General features: G+C 33.3%; 2 protein-coding genes across 3 annotated transcripts; both read right to left on the bottom strand.

Annotated features, from left to right (window-relative positions):
- Positions 1-337: 337 nt before the first annotated feature.
- On the bottom strand, positions 338-4604 carry LOC102618829 (delta(24)-sterol reductase). 2 transcript variants are annotated; one of them, XM_006484591.4, is made up of 3 exons: positions 4444-4604; positions 2014-3278; positions 338-1058 (listed from the first exon to the last, which is right to left on the bottom strand). In XM_006484591.4, exons 2-3 carry the CDS (start codon positions 3259-3261, stop codon positions 603-605), a joined length of 1704 nt encoding a protein of 567 aa, XP_006484654.1. In that variant the 5' UTR covers positions 3262-3278; positions 4444-4604; the 3' UTR covers positions 338-602. The 2 variants fall into 2 exon arrangements, with proteins under 2 accessions (XP_006484654.1, XP_006484653.1); XM_006484590.4 differs by having other exon boundaries at positions 4440-4591.
- Positions 4605-12124: 7520 nt separating this feature from the next.
- On the bottom strand, positions 12125-18369 carry LOC102618546 (tricalbin-3). The gene is made up of 8 exons (XM_006484589.4): positions 17300-18369; positions 15539-15780; positions 14250-14268; positions 13931-14130; positions 13342-13451; positions 13115-13213; positions 12498-12939; positions 12125-12407 (listed from the first exon to the last, which is right to left on the bottom strand). The coding sequence occupies exons 1-8, from the start codon at positions 18091-18093 to the stop codon at positions 12319-12321; spliced, it is 1995 nt and encodes a 664-aa protein (XP_006484652.1). The 5' UTR covers positions 18094-18369; the 3' UTR covers positions 12125-12318.
- Between the last annotated feature and the right edge of the window lie 332 nt (positions 18370-18701).

The following is an 18701-nucleotide window of genomic DNA, read 5'->3' as shown; positions in this document are numbered from 1 at the left end:
ATTTCAACAAAAAGTAGTTGCAATTGCATATAAAAATGTATTTAGAGGTTTCAAGCTTGGTCTTCATTTAAATTTTAAAACTTGAAGTTTAATGCATCACCCATGATCAAATGCTCAAATTGCTTTGATTGTATTGTATTGTGATCATTGCACATAATATCGTGAATAAAAATATCAATAGGACGCTGCAAAAGGCAAAGCTAATGCCCTCCGTTTGATGCTCAGTTTCCAAACTAATGGACAAGAAAATGGCAAAAACTCAGCCTGGTCATCTCCCAACAAAATTATTTTGGTTATTAGAATTGATTAGCCAAAAGCCGGATACCAGACCATGTCATTAGCGAAATATAGGCACTAAAATTATGAGTGAGAGAGAGCAGCCATAAAACATTCCAGTCTTAAGCCTAAATCATTGTCCAAAGTCATAAAACCATCCAAATAGTCTTACGCTAATCTGTTAAGAAACTCGACACACTCAATAATGGCAGTAGATACCATATGAATGGAAAAACTACAATCCAAAGGATAACACAGACAAACACAGACAAGAAAAGGTGGGGAAAGCAAGAAATCCTACCAATTAATCCAAGATCGGTTTTAAATCAGTCAATGGGCTGGTCAACCTCTGCATAAGCAGGCTCAAGTTGGGCTTGTTCGGCTTCTTGCACCTCCTTTTCGGTCTTCCTTCCTTTCTTGGACTTGTAGTACACGCTCATGAAGGTTCCCACAGCTTTATACTTTTTCCTGCATTTCTCATACAGATCGGCATCAAACATCCTCCAAAAGTTCTTTTCACTCAGTTCAGACACTGCATACTGTGGCTGAAACCCACCATTCTCAATCAGCCACTGCTCCATTTTACGAACTGCTTCTGCACCATCAAATACTTCACCCCTCAAGATAGGACCTGGTGCATAGTAGACCCCAACATCTGTATACATCTGAGCGTAAGAAGTGTCTCCCTGTCTGCGATGGTGCTCAAAGCCTGGCTCAGGATACACCATAGTTTTGTATGGAAGCTTGTACAGCCGATGTGGACAGAGCCAAAGTGGGTATACCTGAAGAATTAGGAAGGGAAATGCTAATTATATCAACCAACTAGAGTCCTTGATGATAATAATAAAAAACTGTGGGACCACAACTAGTAACACTAGCGTTCCCAATTTGGGCACAAGGCCAACAATCTTTTAGAACCTATATTGTCCAACTCCAATTAGGGATCACAGACACTGCATATTCAGTTAGCAACTCAGTAGAGACTTACAAAAGCTTTAATAATACAGAAGCTGCTTCTGAGCACACCCAACAAACATAAAATATTTTCAAAAAAAAAAAAAAAGACATAACTGACCACCAAATAAACCATGTTCGCTTGGCCATCCAAGTTCAAAAAGTCGACAAAAAGACAACTTTTACTTTGAAACAAAGAATATGAAGAAAAGTTTTCAGCCTACAATTTGATGTCAGGATATTTCGATTGCCAAAACTACTAGGTGCAATGACTATGTTTACCCTCTTTTATATTTACCTCTACATATTAAGGTCTTTCTTTGCCACTTCTGATCCTTCAGCTGTAGTCCATCTACAAAAAACCTCCTAGAATGCTCCAAACAGACCCAAAGGACAGCTATCATTTGCTTTAACATTTATAATAAAAAATTAAAGGAAAAACCCTTGATTTCTTAAATTGACTCTAAGTTAATCATATTCTGTATGACTTCGTGTTGAAATCATATCCTGCTTCAGATATGGTTTCAAGCACCTGTTCATGTGTTTCTATTACCTCCAAGCATTAGACAATCTTGTTTTTCAGGGAAAATAAAACTTGTTTCACTTGTTGCAATCTTCAGGGAAAGTAGCAATGACAATTGGTTGACTTCATTTCACATTCAAACCAACACAAATTTCAATAGAATATTAATGCAACTAAAATTACGCCAAAAAGAAAGCAAGCAAAGAAGATTAAAAAGAAAAAGAGTAATTGAATGCGGGAGCAGAAAAAGACATGTTTACCTCCATCTCAAGGTGTTGCCACTCCAGGGCATCTCCAACCTTGTAGAGAGGAACAAGCATGTCCTGGATGACATGATTCTGATGGTAGTAGTTTCTGATGGCTTCACCTTGAGTAGCCTTAAGCAAAGAAACCTTGGGTGGCATCATCCAGCCGAAGAGAAACCTGAACCAAAATTGATCTCCAAATGGTAGGATGAGTTTTCCCTCCCAGTACAAAGACCTTGTGTGCCTGTGGTAATACTCTCTTGTGGGTATGTACTCTGTGAACTCCCCTCTCTTAAGAGCTGTGGCTGCATGCTGATAGAACCATGGTTTAAACCACCAACCGACGCTGTTAATTACATTTCCCTTTTTCTTGGCCTCTTCTTTTGAGGCATATCTCCCTGTCATAAATACAGCTTCTGTTGAAGTGTAAATCATGCCTTCTACGAAGTCTGGAACCTTAGCTTGATTGTCCTGATCCCCATCTCTTGGAGCAAAAGAGTCTGCATAGGCCTGTGCAATCTCTCTTAGATTACTCACTACAGGTTTGTAAGTCAGCTTCATGTATTCCTTAATGGGTATAAGCTTGATCTCAGCCGAGACAAGAAGCCCTAGTGTCCCCTGAGACCATGGAATTGCATAGAAAAGATCTTTATACTCATTGTCCTTGGTGGCTCTGACAACTTGGCCATCTGCCAGAACAATCTCATATGCAACAACAGTATCAGAAAATAGGCCATAGATGTGAGAACTTCCTTCAATTCCATAGCCATTGATAAGGCCACCAACAGTAAGATCATCAAGCTCTGCAACCACTGCAAGGGAAAGGTTCATTGGGCATGTAGCTCTGCTGATTTGCCCCATGTTGACAAGAGGCTCAACTTTTGCAATCATTCTATCTTTGTCAATGTCAAGGATGTTACGAAAAGCTGATAAGTCAACTTCAAAATGCCGCGCTCGCTTGTAGTCCACATTCCTCATTCCAACTGCGATCCAGGGTTTACGAGCTGTGCAGACAAGACCATCCTTTGATGGATTCCTCTCTTTCAGCCGTTTAACAACTTTCTTGACATTTTCATCATGCTCCTTTTGACGCTTCTTGTAGGACTTCATATCAGATTTGACATCTCCAAGATATATGAGGAAGTAAATGGTGACAGAGATGGGGAGGACAACAAAAACAACGAGGATCCATCGGAACTGGACAAGAAAGTCCACAATTCCCTTTTTCCTTTTTGGGCGCAGCGGTGCCTCAAGATCCGACATGGTAGGAAGTAAACACACTTCAACATAGAGAACAAAGAGTGTAATTAGAAAACAAATCAAGTCTGCTCGGGAAACACAAAACTGTATGTCTAGTTACAAGGTATTCAAGAAAAGTGAAATGTAATGCTTGTAAATTAAGGTGGGGAAACGCAAAACTTTAGAAGATATAACTAGCAAAATGGTTACATAACTTGATAGATCCTCAAGTCAAAATCGCCAAACACACATACACCAAATTTCAACATGAGTATTACCTAACATGCTCAATAGGGGAACTAAATGAAAAGGTCGTCCATAATTGATCTAAACAATTTTACAATAATGCATCACCAAAAAACTGAAACCAAAAATACTAAAGGCACACGCATGAAGAGCCCAGGGCCCCTTTGAATCATGCAACATAATGATGCTGTAATAATAATCAAAGTAAAAAACCGCATAAGTCTGATACTTGCTATATTTAAAAGTAACATTTCAGATTCGTACATGAATGCTAAAAGTTTTATAACAAGAACAGCAAAAATAATATGACAGCAAAAACACAATAGCTTTAGCCCAAATCTCGCACAGAATATGAGCAAGAATCGATGTACTATAAAATGACTTGGAGCATCGTCCAGATGTAGCCACAAGATTAATAATAATAATAATAATAATAAAGGAACAACGTATTGAGTGGCTTTAAAGAGCAACGCTCTTGCATGAAATTTAAACTATACTGAATTGCGATGAAATAGAAAAATCGCCACGAGAAATAACACATGCAGTATAAGCTACGCAGAAAACAAGTCATTCTCTGCTTTTACATCTTCAAACAAGGACTCTAACACTCCAAATTAAAATTCAAAAAGTTCATCCAAAAATAAAATAAAATTAAAAAAAAAAGCCAGATATAGATCAAGATCTGTGGCTGTAAGAAACTAAAATTAACAAAATAAAAAAAAGGAACTAAAAAAATTATACACGAACGGTTCAAAAACAGTAAGCGTTTTTAAAGTCGAGACCAATTTTCCCATTTTTAACATTATCTTCATCGTTTCCGAGTAGCATTTTGCTAAAACGCGGCGACCAAAAAAAGAAAAAAGCAAAAACAAAACACTGCAAAAGAACATAAAATTGCATTTTTTCTCGGCATCCAAACAGAAATGTTTCTAAAATCTCAGAGATAGAGAGAGAACCTACAAGAGAGAAGCTGAAAAGCTGCGAGTTAATGAAGCGTTCGAGTACTCAAGCGATGAATATACAATGTATATATATGACTGAGAGAGTGTAGAGTGCGAGTGTGTGTAAATTGTAATGTGTGTTGTTAATTTCACAAGGCGTCTTTTCAAAATAAAATAAAATGGAATAAAATAAAATAACTCAAACAAAGAGTGATTGTTGACGTGTCAGGTGGGTATGGTCATCAATTCTTAACCGTTTGTAGCAAATCAGATATTTAATTGATGATTATTGATTTATTTCATCATTAATTAATTTATAATGTATTCGTAAAAAAAACAAATGAATATTGGAGAAATCGAAGATTGATCGCGCAGCCCACACACACGACATTCTGCACCCACACGGCGATGAGATTCGCTGGCGCACACTGGCGTCCATGTGACAACGCGACAGCATATCTTATTATTATTTTGTAAATTATTGTTTTATTTTAGATTTCTTTTCTAATACATTGTATTATTTAGATTTGATTAATTAATTAATTAATTAATTAATGAGACGCTGAAAGATTAGGAAAGTTGGTTTGAGTTAAGTGACGCTAATCATGACTTTTGATGTGGAGAGTGCCGCTCTTTAGACTTGAGGCTCCCGATTGTAATGATGACGAGGTCATTTTCTCCGTTACTTATACGCGTATACCACCCCCTTTTTAAAAAAAAATATTAAAATTTTGAATTTTTGAATTTTTTAAAATTAACCAATCAAGTGTCTTATGCTTTCATAGTCCTTGATTGTATCGTCTGAATTCTTTAGACATTTTTTTTTACTAACATGAAACATTATGAATTAATTTAGGGTGTAGGTATGTTAGAACCGTTTTAAAATATAATATTCTTTCATAACCACATAATTAAATTTATAATAATTTTTTATTATTATTTATCACTTTATGAGTGTAATTGTGATTCATGCTCTACCTTAGAGCAGCTCTAAAGTAGCCATAACTATTAATTTATATTACATTAAAAAAATATTGTGTCATTAACACTAAAAAGTGTATATTTAATACATAATAAAATAGTCATTTTTCACTTACAGTGATGATAACGCTAATAACTTCATCACATTTATAAATATCTATGTTAGAAAAGCAAAAAAAAAAAAAAAAAAAGAAATTGACACCAAATTTAGAAAACTCCTAACAACAAAGTCAAAAGTTTACATGACTCAAAAGTGGTCGATTGCTCTCAAATATAAAAATAATTAGTCATAGTATAACCCGATGAGTCGAGGGTCTAACGACTCAAGCCACGTGGAAATTAAAAATCTAATAGACAATTATTAAATGAAAATAATTGAAAAAAAATATATGAAGAAATAATCTAAATCAAACAAGTGCTAAAATTATAAGATCCACTCTTGTATTCAAGTCATGGATATAATACTCTTTTATATTTATATTTTGTGTTATTTACTAGTTTGGATATATTGTGACTTAGTTCTTAATTAACCATTCTATGAATAAATATGAGGGTTAAGTACATAATATATATGCCACAATCATATTAGAGTATTCTTACTAACACACTAATCTATCGACATTAGGTTTAACCTCTCACATCTATCCAAGGGATTCTAAGTTTACAAATAAATATGGAATGAAAATAACTGATAAAAAGCATAACATACAAACATGTAAGTAAAAACAATAAACTTTAAATTCATTTGAGAGAGTAATTAAATCAACAATTCAAATCATCGAGATTTGTTGTTCACCTAAGTTTAGAAAATTAGCCACTCATATTGGTAAGAAAAACACTCTTTTTATTTAATAAAATGTGTGAAAGGACAATACCAAGATTTTCTTTTTTAATTACACAATACAAAGAATTTGAAAACAAAAGAGAGGAGAAAAATCTATTCTTATTAACTACATTTTTTCGCCCTAAAATTTACTCTAGATTTACACCAAAATTCTCTACAAAACTTACATCTAAACTCTGCACCTTCATTTGTGAGCTCTCTTTTCTTTATATAGGCAAATTCTAATTTGATCAAGTGTGGACATTTACATGATAACTTTGGTGAGTCTGTAACCATAAACTTTAGATGAACTTTACTAATATAATTCAAGGGTCTAAAATTACAACCATTGTGACGCATTATGGAATGTTAGATTCAACATTATCAATGGCTATAAATGAATTCAAATTAAAGACCTCTATTAGATCTTTCATCAAGGTGGTTGAATTAGCAAATTAATTTATGTTAAATTTAGTGCAATGAGGTGCATATGAGTTTAGATACATAACACGATCTTAATCTTTTAAAATTAATATTGGATTGAAGGGCTGACAATTTTTCCAAAGATTTGCGTTTCGGGAATTCAAATTTCATATCCATTCTCTTGATCAAGGCACCAAAAAATTTATAAATTTTGGAATATTACTACAAAGCATGAAAATCGTACTTAAAATCAAATAGAAGTAGACAATTTATAACATGGGATAGGGATTAGAAAATATAATGAAAGTGTTTTGTATTATCATCACTGTAAGTAAATTTGGCAATTTTAACTTTTAATAAATATACTTTTTTTGTATTAATTAGAGACCAACCTTTAATCAATACAGCTCAAATTTTGGCTCTAAATATATTATAAACCACTTAGTATTGTAACTATGTAACAAGGAACGTAAGCAAAGTAACTGCCTTAATTTTAAATGTAAATAAACTGTTCTCACCAGGAATTAAGAATTTGTAGATAAGCAGCGGGGCAAGAAAGTCAAACAACATTCTCAACTGTTCCCGTATGGGCATCTAGATTCTAGAGAAAATATAAATTTAAATAAAAACAAAAATGAGGAGACAAGATACCTAACACTAACAGTGGTCAAAATCAGAAGCTGAAAATAAATTTATACAGTACGTGCCAGATCACGTGGGGCACACCATAAAGATTTTCCTGCTGGTCGCTATTTCGGAATATTGTAATGACCATTATTTCCTCAGGGTCTTCTGTAAATTACAATGAGAAATAATAATGACGATAATAAATCCAATCAAAATTATTATTATTATTATTATTTGGATATCTATTCAGAAATATGGTTTTGATTTTAGATTTTTTTATTTAAAAAAAATTAATTTTACATTAAATAAAGGATAATCGATTTCGAACTACATTTTCCATAAAATATACTTAATTAATTTTTTTGTTATTGATTTATTTGATGAAATCGTGTCAATTTTCAAAACTTATAAAGTTTTACTTTATAAAAAAACTCACTTGATTGAAGGAGAAATAAATGACATATTATTTTTTTTAAATACTGATTACACATCAAATATAAAATATATGTCCAAAAAAATAATCTTCACAAAAAAAAAAATATCCATACTCTACTTATATTTTATAAAAAAATAAATTTATAAATATTTAACCCCTAGAATATTTGTACCAAGGCTTGAGCTGCTTGGCAGCAGCCAAACCACTTCGACCAAAGAGCCAGCGGCGACATACTACTTACTCAACGATCAAATGTTGGGTAATGGGAATTTTTTATATATTAGAAATAAAGTTATTGGGATCTGGGGACCAAATATATGTTATGTGAAAAAGTTAAATAAATAAAGATCAGAATTTTTGAATAAATAAAGGGAATAATTGTGTTGAGAGCTAGAGCCACCCCTAGCTGTGCAGATGGCCTTCATCATGACCACACGCACAGATCGTTTTAATTATTTATTTTTGTTTGGGGCCTTCTCACTTCACATCACTCGAACGGGACAGTACGGCAGTATTAATAATATTTGTTATTTATTTATTATTTTTGATGGAATGATACGTCATTTGAGATTTTATCTTAAACTTAAATGTTGGAATGTATAATATTAGTGGTGCATTTTTATGTGAAAGAGATAAATATTTAATTTGAATTAATTTTAAGCAATTACAATTATGGGTTGGGTCTCTGAATTTAATTTTTATATTTAATATTATCATTTAAAATTTTCACCAGTTTGATTTATTCATATGAATGAAATGATTAACATAACTTTTTTTTTTCTTTTTTCAAGATGTAATTTAATTCAATCCAAAAAAAATTTAAGGAAGTAAAAACCGACTTCTAAATTAAGGAATTAAGGAAATTTAATTCTCAAAAACACATACAAGAGAGAGATATGTATTTTATTTTAACACAATTGCCTACTTATTTGTCGAATTTGCAAATAAAAAATGTTATTATAACAACAAACTGGGTTACAAAATTTTGGCTTTAAATTGTGCACATTTATAAATAAATATGATTTAATTACAATATAGATGAGATGATACATCAAATATACTGAAGAAATTCACGAAAGTGTGATGCAATAAATCCAGTGAAAAATTAGAAGATAATGATACAGCCACAAACTCTTGTACAAACTTATTTTGTACAAACTGACGTGACATTAATTCATTAGTTGAATGAAAATATAAATTAATAAAAACAAATCATGTGGGCCAAGTGATATTTAATTCAACCAATCTTATCATGTCACTACAGTTTGTACAAAATAAATTTATACAAGAGTTTATAGTTGTATCATTACTCAAATTAAAAATCGTACAAATGAAAAAAAAATTCAAATAAGGAATTTAGGCAGGGGAGGCAAGATAAGACGAATTAGCAAATACAAAGTTTAAATTTAGGGATTTTCGCCAACATGGGGATTTTGAAAAGGCGCAAATTATTCATTACGTTGGTTTTTTAATTACTGAAGCCGCAGCCGCTTGTCTTTCTCACTGGCCGTATGCAAATCATACCAAATGCCGACAACACCTTAGCTCCAAAGCCTCTTAATTTTTCGCACCATTTATGTTGTTTTTTTTTTTTTCCTTAAAAAAAATAAGTTTAAGCTTTTCCTTTCATTTTTTTTTAATTTCGAGTGCAAATGTCTGTAACCACATACAGTATCTTATGAGTATCATAATCTATAGTCTGAATATCATTAGATGATTGTATTTATTAATTTTCACTTATGTAACAGTATCCATGTTCTGTAACCAAACCCCTGCCAAAATATATAAATTGTTTGAATTCCTTGGGAACAATTTAGACTATATATATATATATATATATATATATTATAAGAGTTTAGACTATATTTAGCTTGCAAGAACAAATAGTACATTAATTAAATTACTTGCAAATTATTACGTAAATGATTCAATGAATAATTTGGCCTAATATATGATAGGATTGCTTAGAATAACAAGAGCAATGTTATCTATTAAATCTTCTTCCTAAGAAAAAAAAATTATAAGAAATGCAGATATGCTAAATAGATTCATTTAAAAAATTTTCCAATACTAAATATATATATATAATTTTTAGGTACATAAGCTCTCATTTTTTTTAATGTCATACAATTTAATAAAATTATTTTTTAATGTACTATAAAACTGTGTATTTTACTAATGTATGTGCACTAGAGGTGGCAAAAATATCCGTCCGGTCCGGACCGTATGTGCACTAGAGGTGGCAAAAATATCCGTCCGGTCCGGACCCGGACCGTACCCAGGCATTGTGGGCCGGGTATTACCCGGTCCGGGTATGAAGTCGGGCTGGTCTTGGACATCACTTGATAAACCTGGAACCCGAATTTTATTAAAAAAATATTATAAAATATATATTATTTTAAATATTTATATTTATTTGACTCAATTATTATACATATATAAAGTTTTAAACACTTAAAGTTTATATTTTCATGTCAAACTTTATTGAAATAAATTTAAAACTTATAAAATTACAAAAAATAAAAAAAAATATACACATATAATATTAAAAAATATAAAATTTGGGTACCTGAATTAAAACTCGGCTCGAACTCGGACCCGAATCGGTTGCATCCGGGCAAGATCCGGTCATTGCAATACCCGAATTCGGTCCGAGGTTTTACCATCCCTAATGTGCACTGACTCTATTAATTATTATACCTTAACAACATGTCCGAGTAAAAAAAAAAAAAATTGAGGACACCCCTACTAACGGATGACTATATATATAAGGAAAACAAAACTGAGTTATTGTATGAAATCATTTTCCAGTTGGCTAGATGGGCTATCAATGTCTTTGTCCAAGTAATTATTGTTATAAATTGTTTTTTGTTTTTTTTTGGGGGTTGTGAATTGTCTGTCGCTCACCTCTCACATCAGATATTCTGTTACCGGATTATACATGTCGCGGGTTCTGGTCCAAAAATCTTTGCATTCACATACTTTAATTGCTCTCACACAGCGACCAACAACATGATAGCTAAGTGCTGACAATCTTTTCTTGTTTGTTTGCATAGGACACCCCCATTCATTGTCAATCTGGAAAGGGGCCCAAATGTCCAAATGGTAAAGTCAGAGAGACTGTCGGCTATTGGGTTTGAGCCTAGTTGCTCACTGGTAACCCACGGCCTCAAAATCAAATCTCTTCTTCAAAAAATTGTGGGTTATGGACATGTTTTGCCCGATTATTTATTTATTTGTGGAAGTATGTATTTTAATTAGGGTCCGGTTATGTTAGAACTACTTTATAGTAGAAGACTCTTTAATAACCATACAATTAAAATTAAGAAAATTATCATTCGTATACCTTATATTTACTCTGTTATAAAAAATACTACAACACTTTGAGGGTGTATCAATCGTTCACCATAAGTTGACGAAATGTATTAACCGACTATCAAACCGTTAATTGCCGTTTGAAAAGTAACAGAATTATAGTGAATTGATAATTTTACCCTTAAATTCTCTTTTTATCACTTATATACCCTTAAATTATCATTTGTATTATATGAAAAGACCAAATTATCTTTCTGACGTTATCATATTTAAACGGTAACTAACGGTTTGGTGGTTGGCTGATACGGTTTGTCAACTTAGGGTGGACGATTGATACACCCTCAAAGTATTGTAGTATTTTTGATAACAGAGCAAATATAAAGTATACGAATGATAATTTTCCTTAAAATTATAACGTTTTTTTTTTTTTTATCATTTTACATGTGTGGTTGTGATTCACGCTCTACCTTAGAACCACTCTAACATAGCCACAACCTTTTAATTAATGTTTGACATACTTCTGAGCAGCATTAAAGTGTTTATGTATCTAAAATCTCAGTAAATTTTAAATTGAAATATATGTGTAGAACTATATATATATATATATATATATATACCGAATGGTCCAATTTTAAAAAATAAATTATCTAAAAATTACCTACAATCAATATTCCCTATCCTCAAACAGCAAAAACTCTTATTCGTTTATGAATAAAGCTATTTTTATCGAAAATAATATAAAATTTAGTACAAAAAAAAAAATTATTGTCTTGCGGTGAATTTTTTCGTCCTATAATTTCTTTTTTTTAAGGTCTTCTAGTGACAAGTGCTATTTTTTTAATGCTACTTTTTGTATGCATATCAGTTAATGTTGTTCATTTATTTATTAAAAGAAAAAAAAAAAAAGATAAGAGGCTTTACAATCCCCAAGCATCCAGAATTTGAAAAGCCGACGTTAATTAATTAATTACCAGTTTTAAATGTCAATCAACTAATAAGAATGATAAAAATACATCTTTGAAAATCTAGCAGAATTTGGGCCTAAACCACCAGAACTCTCCAGCGTTTTTTAGCTGAAAAAAATGGGGAAAAAAGAAAAAGAAAAAGAGTTTAAAATGATTCAATAATGGATATAATCTATGATTCAGTACAACTTTAATGGCTAGGATAAAATGAAAGCCAAAATTTGCCGCCAACAATGCCTTCCTCTGCTAGTGACTATATAGTCTATATATACGAATTTGCATGATGGATCGAGGTAGTTCCTTGCAAGCTCTGCCGTAGCATTTCTATGGGTTGAAGAAACTTGAGCCCCCCATATTGATAGCAATCAGTACTAGTATAATTGTGATTACAGCAAACCAAACTAAGGTTGATCCTGCAATCCACATGTTTTCGTTTAATCTTACTAGCATACTACTGAACACAAAGAACAGAATTTTTTTTTTAAAAAAAGAGCGAAACTCACCTGCAGAAGGCCCATCAGAATCTGAGGGTGATGATTCAGCTCTAAGACCACGAGATCTCAATCCAGTAGACCCTGTACTAGAGACATCATCGAAAATTTTGTTATATCCAGTTTCAGATGAAACTATTCCCTGAAATTCCTCACTCACGAGCAAAGCTGCCAGAACATCCATAAAATCTTTATCCCTTTCATTTGAAGAATCCGTTTGCCCCCGCTCATAAGAACTATCTGTTTCATCGTAATCAGTAAACTCATCATCAGAAGCATCAGTATCAATGGATTCTGCCATAGTTGTGTCATCTTCTTCATCCTCAACGTATGCTTTATAAGTAAGTCGAAGCAGTAACTCTCCAGTAAAACCATTTTTGAACAATCCCCAACCTCCTAGCAATTCCACAATTCTGTCTGTTGGTACAGTGTCTTTTAGAGAGCCCAAATCAACCTGCAATTGTATAGCATTGAGAAAACATGTATGAAGGTATATAAGAGTAAAAGGTTTACCAACCAGAACCGTGTAGGTCACATAGTCAAGCCATGAAAGCACTTTCAATAAAAACGTGAAGGGTTGACTTGATTTATACATAAAAACAACGATATCCATATAAGAGATATTTTACCTCTCCTCTACCAATGGATATATCTGCAAAACCAAAAGAATCTTTCACTTGGATGTATAACTTTTGCTTTCTAGGATTTGCTACGAGCAAATGAAAGTCCTGCCAAAAGACAGTTATTAATTAACAAAGGAGGTCTTACAGCTTTGGGTGGAAAATATATATCCTTTTGCCATATAATGAGTATTGAAGATTTAGACTCCATGAAATACACAGATGAAGGCAATCACCTGATTCCAAATTGGCTCACCAGGCGGCCCAAAGACGGTGGTTTGACTATTCTTTTTACTGCGTATAATTTGATCCCCCAAGCTTAGGACAACATATGGATCTGGCTTGCCTGATACGAAAAAAAAAAGGGACCAGTAACTAAATGTATGGAAGACAGGGAGCATAAAAAACCAAATTATACATTCACTTAAGTTTATTGAAACGTGTGACATATCGTGTTTTCATGTAATTATTGAACGGAAACACTACACGTCTGAAGTTCCCAATACCTAAAACGGGGTCAACATTTGTGTCTGTTTATAATTTACCACATGGATTTACGCCTTATGTTTATATAAAAATATTTGTATACATACTAATGATGATATACAAAATCACTTCTCAAATTTAAGAAACCAGAAATTGCCATTGTATGAAAAAGTGTCACCTACTTAAATTTTCACTGGCAAGAAACTTTTCCAACATATTCTCTGGTACGTTAACTTCTTAGAATTGCAGTCAACACTCAAAAGTAGTCAATGTGCAGACCTATAGAAAAGAAATGAATTCTATAGCCAATTCAAAACCACACAGTTAAAGTATTGTTACCATAAATATAAAAAAGTTTCCGAGCATCTACAAGTGTCACTGATAGCTCTCCAACAAAATCCTCATTCCTGTCTTGCTCGCCAGATTTTAAATCATTTGCAACAGGTCCAACTGCTTTTCCTTTCTGAAAATCTAAAACAATCTTCTTTGGACGTACAAATAATCGAGGCAAATCCTCAGTCAGAAGTTTTTTCAAAAACCTAGAAAATGCAGTCAAGTATTAAGTTAAAAATGTGTGGTGTGTATATACGAAATTAATCTCGTTCAAGAAAGTTATATTAATCAACTAATAATAACAATAAGAAATAAGTCCACTTACATTGAGAGTACAGGAATTGCTGGTATGGCCCAATGCATCCATGAACGAGATAAAAGAACATGTATCAATATCCTTAAACTTCAGAGACTTATCTTAAGAAATTTATAGAACAATAAGGCCAAAACACATTAAGCATACAGACATAATATCAAACAATATCTAATTTAACAACAAAAATGAAATATGTTTTATGTTAAGCTAATTGAATTTTGCCTTAAGAGAAATCAGCTCATGAAATCTCCCAAGCAAACAAGACCTAGAGAAAATCATCAGACAAATGGACAGGTTCAGAGGAATGAAGATGCTGTACAACTTCAGCATGTTCTATGTTACTTTTAGATATGCTTTCCATAGATCACCATCAAACAAAATCTTTACACAAGAAGGAGAATATTAAACTAATTACTTGGAACATAGGACAAGCTTTTTTCAGTTTTAAAAGTATTTGAGGCGGCATAGTTCTTTGGATACCTTATGATGTGCATAACAATTTTAGACAATACAGAACTCAGTACATCATGAGCAAGACTTAAATTCTATATCAAAACTTTGTCTATTAACCAGTGCTAGGCTCAGACAACTACTTCAGTTACAATAACGCAACAGAAGCAGAATATTTACAGAAGAAATATGTCGGAGTCCTCTAGAGAGTAGGAACAGCGTTTCTCTATTTTCTTATTTTATTTTTTAACTAGAAAGGAGAGAATATCTTATGCTTTCAGTATCAAAATTTCAATCCTAAGATTGGGAAACCAAAAAAAAAAAATTCTGAGAATAGGTTGTAGCATTCCAACAGACAAAATGCTTTTCTATGCATTAAGTGCCATGTGCTTTTAAGGAGAAAGTTCAGATATTTATAGGAATAGAACTTTCAACAAAGTGACAACGTATTCCTCACTTCGAGAGATTTTAATGTAAAAATCCTTCAGTTGGTTCCCATTAGCAGTGCCATTGTATGTTTCAACATCATGTCTGAACGAGATCTAAAAAATCTGAAGGTTCAGTTGTCATTTATGCAGTACTTCAATTTTATCGCTTTCCGGTGTAAATATAACGACTATTATCATCCTCTAGCTGTCCTAACAACATGAACATTACATTAAGGGATAACATCCAATTCTCCTGCAGAGGAGTTGCAACCCCTGCTAGTCGAGTTATCCCTTCATTGTTTTGTGATATTATCTTCACCAGTAAGTTTGTTTCAATAGCTCATCTCAAACATGCAAATTTGTTGCAGAATGCATAAAATGTGAGAAGTAGCATATTTATAGGTAATAAATATGTCATACCCATTAAATTAAACAAGCGGAAGGGTGACAATTCAAACTTGATCTTGGGAAGTGAAACAAAAGCCCAAGAAACAGCTCCCACCCAAGGCTCTGTGGGTATCAACCGCAGTTTGACCCAAAGCTCCCCATCAATGTCAAAATCCCGGACGCCAACTGGCACAGCAATTGGTATAATGCCAAATTTTAGTGAGAGCATTAACAACATGCGAGCACCACCAGTGTAACGAAGGCCTATTTGGTACCTAGATAACATAACGAGAACTGGAAATCAGTTTTTCATATTTACATCACTAAGATGAAATTTTAGCATGCAACAGTCCAGAAAAAGGCCCCAAAAGAAATGCCAAAACAAGCAAGTTATTTTGTACTGATGGCATATTTCATTCCAGAAAAGAATCTCATTCCAACTTCTTAATACATGTCAACAGATCAAAGTGAATCCGACCTGAATATCATCTACTAGTTGACTTTGGATGGGGGCATCTGATCCATTAACCCACGAAAATCAGGATTTAACTGACCTAGTCAATAATCAATAATCTGATATATCACACATGGCAACCGGATCCAACAAAAATATAGTGTGGACATCTGCCATTCCTTTTCCTTTTTGTTAAAGATGATATTTGAATCAAGGACCCACATTAATGAACTTTCAATATATGAATATTCCAACGAATGTTATGCACGAGTATGCCAAGAACATATTACATTATCAGATTGGAGAAAAACTATGATATAATGTTAATAAGTTAGAATTTGCATCCATAATGTAGATCTGCTTTACCCACTAAATAAAGTAATTTTGTTACGTATTCAGTTCAAACTGGGTCAGATAACATAGAGATTGGATACTTTTACAGCTTTAATGATATGACCCTTCAAACATATGGTAACATCACCACCTCATGTTGCATAGGTGATTTTTTTTTTTTTTTTAATTTGACCATAAGATATTAGAAGCTATTGGTATGTCTCTACTTCTTCCAAAGAAAAATATGATTTTCTTTTCTTTTTTTTTTTTTTAAAAAAAGAATTGTATAACTGGCATGATATCCTTCATTATAGACAAATAGAAGGGGAGAACCAGCATTAATACTCCGCACACACAAAATCACCATCTATCTAACAGAAAAATCAACATGCTAGCAGAACCTAAACCAATGAATCAAATAATTCTAGAATTTCTAAAACAATGTACAAATCCCCATGAACCATGAACCGAATCCAGTGATGTTCTTAAGGAGATTATAATTTCATAATATCCTAAGGAGCTTATGCACTCAAACAATAAAAATAAGGCACTGATTTCTCTGGTGAGGAACCGTGAAGGTTCATATGGTTATAAACCTATTTTATCTTCTTATCTTCTACCCCTTCAGTCCGTTGCTATGTTGTGCCTATTTTGAACTGACAGAGGGCAGAACTAACCTCGACTTCATTCTTGAAACACATTTCGACCATCAAAACCTTTTATCTTCCACTGAAGACTACCTTACCGTTAAAAAAAATAAAATTCAAAACTAATAGAAACCTACCTTCTGAGTTCATGCTATCATTAGGCAGTAATCGCATAGAAATGGATTTATGTTAACATTGTTAGTTCTATAACAATAACCAGATAACTGAATCAAACAAGATTGTTATTGTTACATTTGCAATCAAAAAAATTGTTAGATATAATATTCCAGCTGTAAGTTATAATGTAATTACAAAAGCAATCATGAAATAAGTAATGCATTAAAGTGACAGAAAACTTACTGCAAATCATTAACGCGACGCGAAGTCCTACGCTCAACATTTCTGACAGACAATGGATCATCACCCAAGGAAAACTGCTTAATCTCAACTCTCTCAACATAATCAGGCTTCTTTAAGTCATCAATAACAGGCTGCAACAACCCAATTATCCAATTCTCGATTCCGCCTCTATAAACCTTCCACAACTTCCCCAACACCATATTCACCCACTCCACCGACTCTTTCCTCTGCAAATCCTTCTCCAAAAACAAAGAAAAGCTAGTGGGCACCTGTGGCCATGCCCCGCGTAGCTTGTCCTCATTTCTCATTTTGCTGTTTCTCTTCCTCGAAGTCCATAGCTTATCAAAAGCGACACCAACAAAGAAAAAGAACACAAACAACCCAGCTATGTTTCGATTGATTGGAGGCGAAGGAATTGGGTGAATCACACCCAGTTGGGTTCTAAGTTTATCTACGAGTGGGTCTTCTTGAAAGCCTCTAAAATTTGAACCCATTTGAATCGGTGACGAAGAAGAAGATGATTCTTCTTCTTGTGCGGCCTCCAGTTCATTTGAAATTCGTTTAGCTACATAGTTTCTCGTGCCCCGTCTACTTATGCTCAAATTCTTGCTTCTCCCATCATTGGGGATAACGCAAGCGCGAAAACTGAATCTCTTACTGAGTAAAATTCTTTTTCTCCGTTTTCTCGAGAAAGTCGTGACGCCAAAGCCGTTGCTCTTACATGGGCAAAGCTCTGGGATAACAATGATCTTCCGCGAGAAATTGAAACTCGCAGAAGAAGATTGTAGAATCATTTATTGATAATCAGAGATATGGGCATGGGAATCACTAAATGCATCTTCTTTGAAGCAAAATTATAAATTGAAACCCACGATTGAAGAAGTCTCACTAATGTATCAAATATTCAAATTCAACCCGGAGGACTGAATTGGAGTGAAGTTGAAAAGTCCATAAAAGAAGAAGCAAAATTGAAGAACAAATGGAAATGAAAAGATGCTTTAAAGCCCAAGAAGAAGGAGAGTTTGTGTGGGAAAACTGTTCAGGAGCTGAGGCCATAGAATGTGCAGGACGTGGATAACAGTTATTATTTATTTATATTAATTTAGTAATTTTGGAAAAAATGGCACGTGGGTCGGAGCCGACGCGAATAGGGGGGGTATTTTTTTTATTGTTCCACGCGGACAATTTTATTTTCAGTCCAAGTGCTGGAACAGATTGCGTGTACCGCGGCACTTAGGGTCAATTTGTGGCCGTTGTTGTGTTAAAATAAAAAAGAGTGTTATGTTGTCGATTGCATTGCAGCCCATTTATCCAGCATTCGTACTTGAAAGAAAAATAAAAAAATTGTGCCGAAATTGTAAAGTTGGTCACTTTGAACCATTCTTAGAAGGCTAATGCTAAG

Source organism: Citrus sinensis, chromosome 4 (genome assembly GCF_022201045.2).
Source record: "Citrus sinensis cultivar Valencia sweet orange chromosome 4, DVS_A1.0, whole genome shotgun sequence".
Classification (NCBI taxonomy): domain Eukaryota; kingdom Viridiplantae; phylum Streptophyta; class Magnoliopsida; order Sapindales; family Rutaceae; genus Citrus; species Citrus sinensis.
Note: the sequence above shows the minus strand (reverse complement) of the source record. Positions and strands in the feature narration are given on the sequence as shown.

What these genes read in the sequence shown, in the direction of transcription:
- LOC102618546 (XM_006484589.4), bottom strand. Translation starts at nt 18,093, where the DNA reads ATGATTCTACAATCTTCTTCTGCGAGTTTCAATTTCTCGCGGAAGATC. An exon ending in CGTCGCGTTAATGATTTGCA is followed by an intron (nt 15,781 to 17,299) that starts GTAAGTTTTCTG and finishes TATGTTATCTAG; the next exon opens with GTACCAAATAGGCCTTCGTT. An exon ending in GAAACTTTTTTATATTTATG is followed by an intron (nt 13,452 to 13,930) that starts GTAACAATACTT and finishes TTTTCGTATCAG; the next exon opens with GCAAGCCAGATCCATATGTT.
- LOC102618829 (XM_006484591.4), bottom strand. Translation starts at nt 3,261, where the DNA reads ATGTCGGATCTTGAGGCACCGCTGCGCCCAAAAAGGAAAAAGGGAATT. An exon ending in GGCAACACCTTGAGATGGAG is followed by an intron (nt 1,059 to 2,013) that starts GTAAACATGTCT and finishes CTAATTCTTCAG; the next exon opens with GTATACCCACTTTGGCTCTG.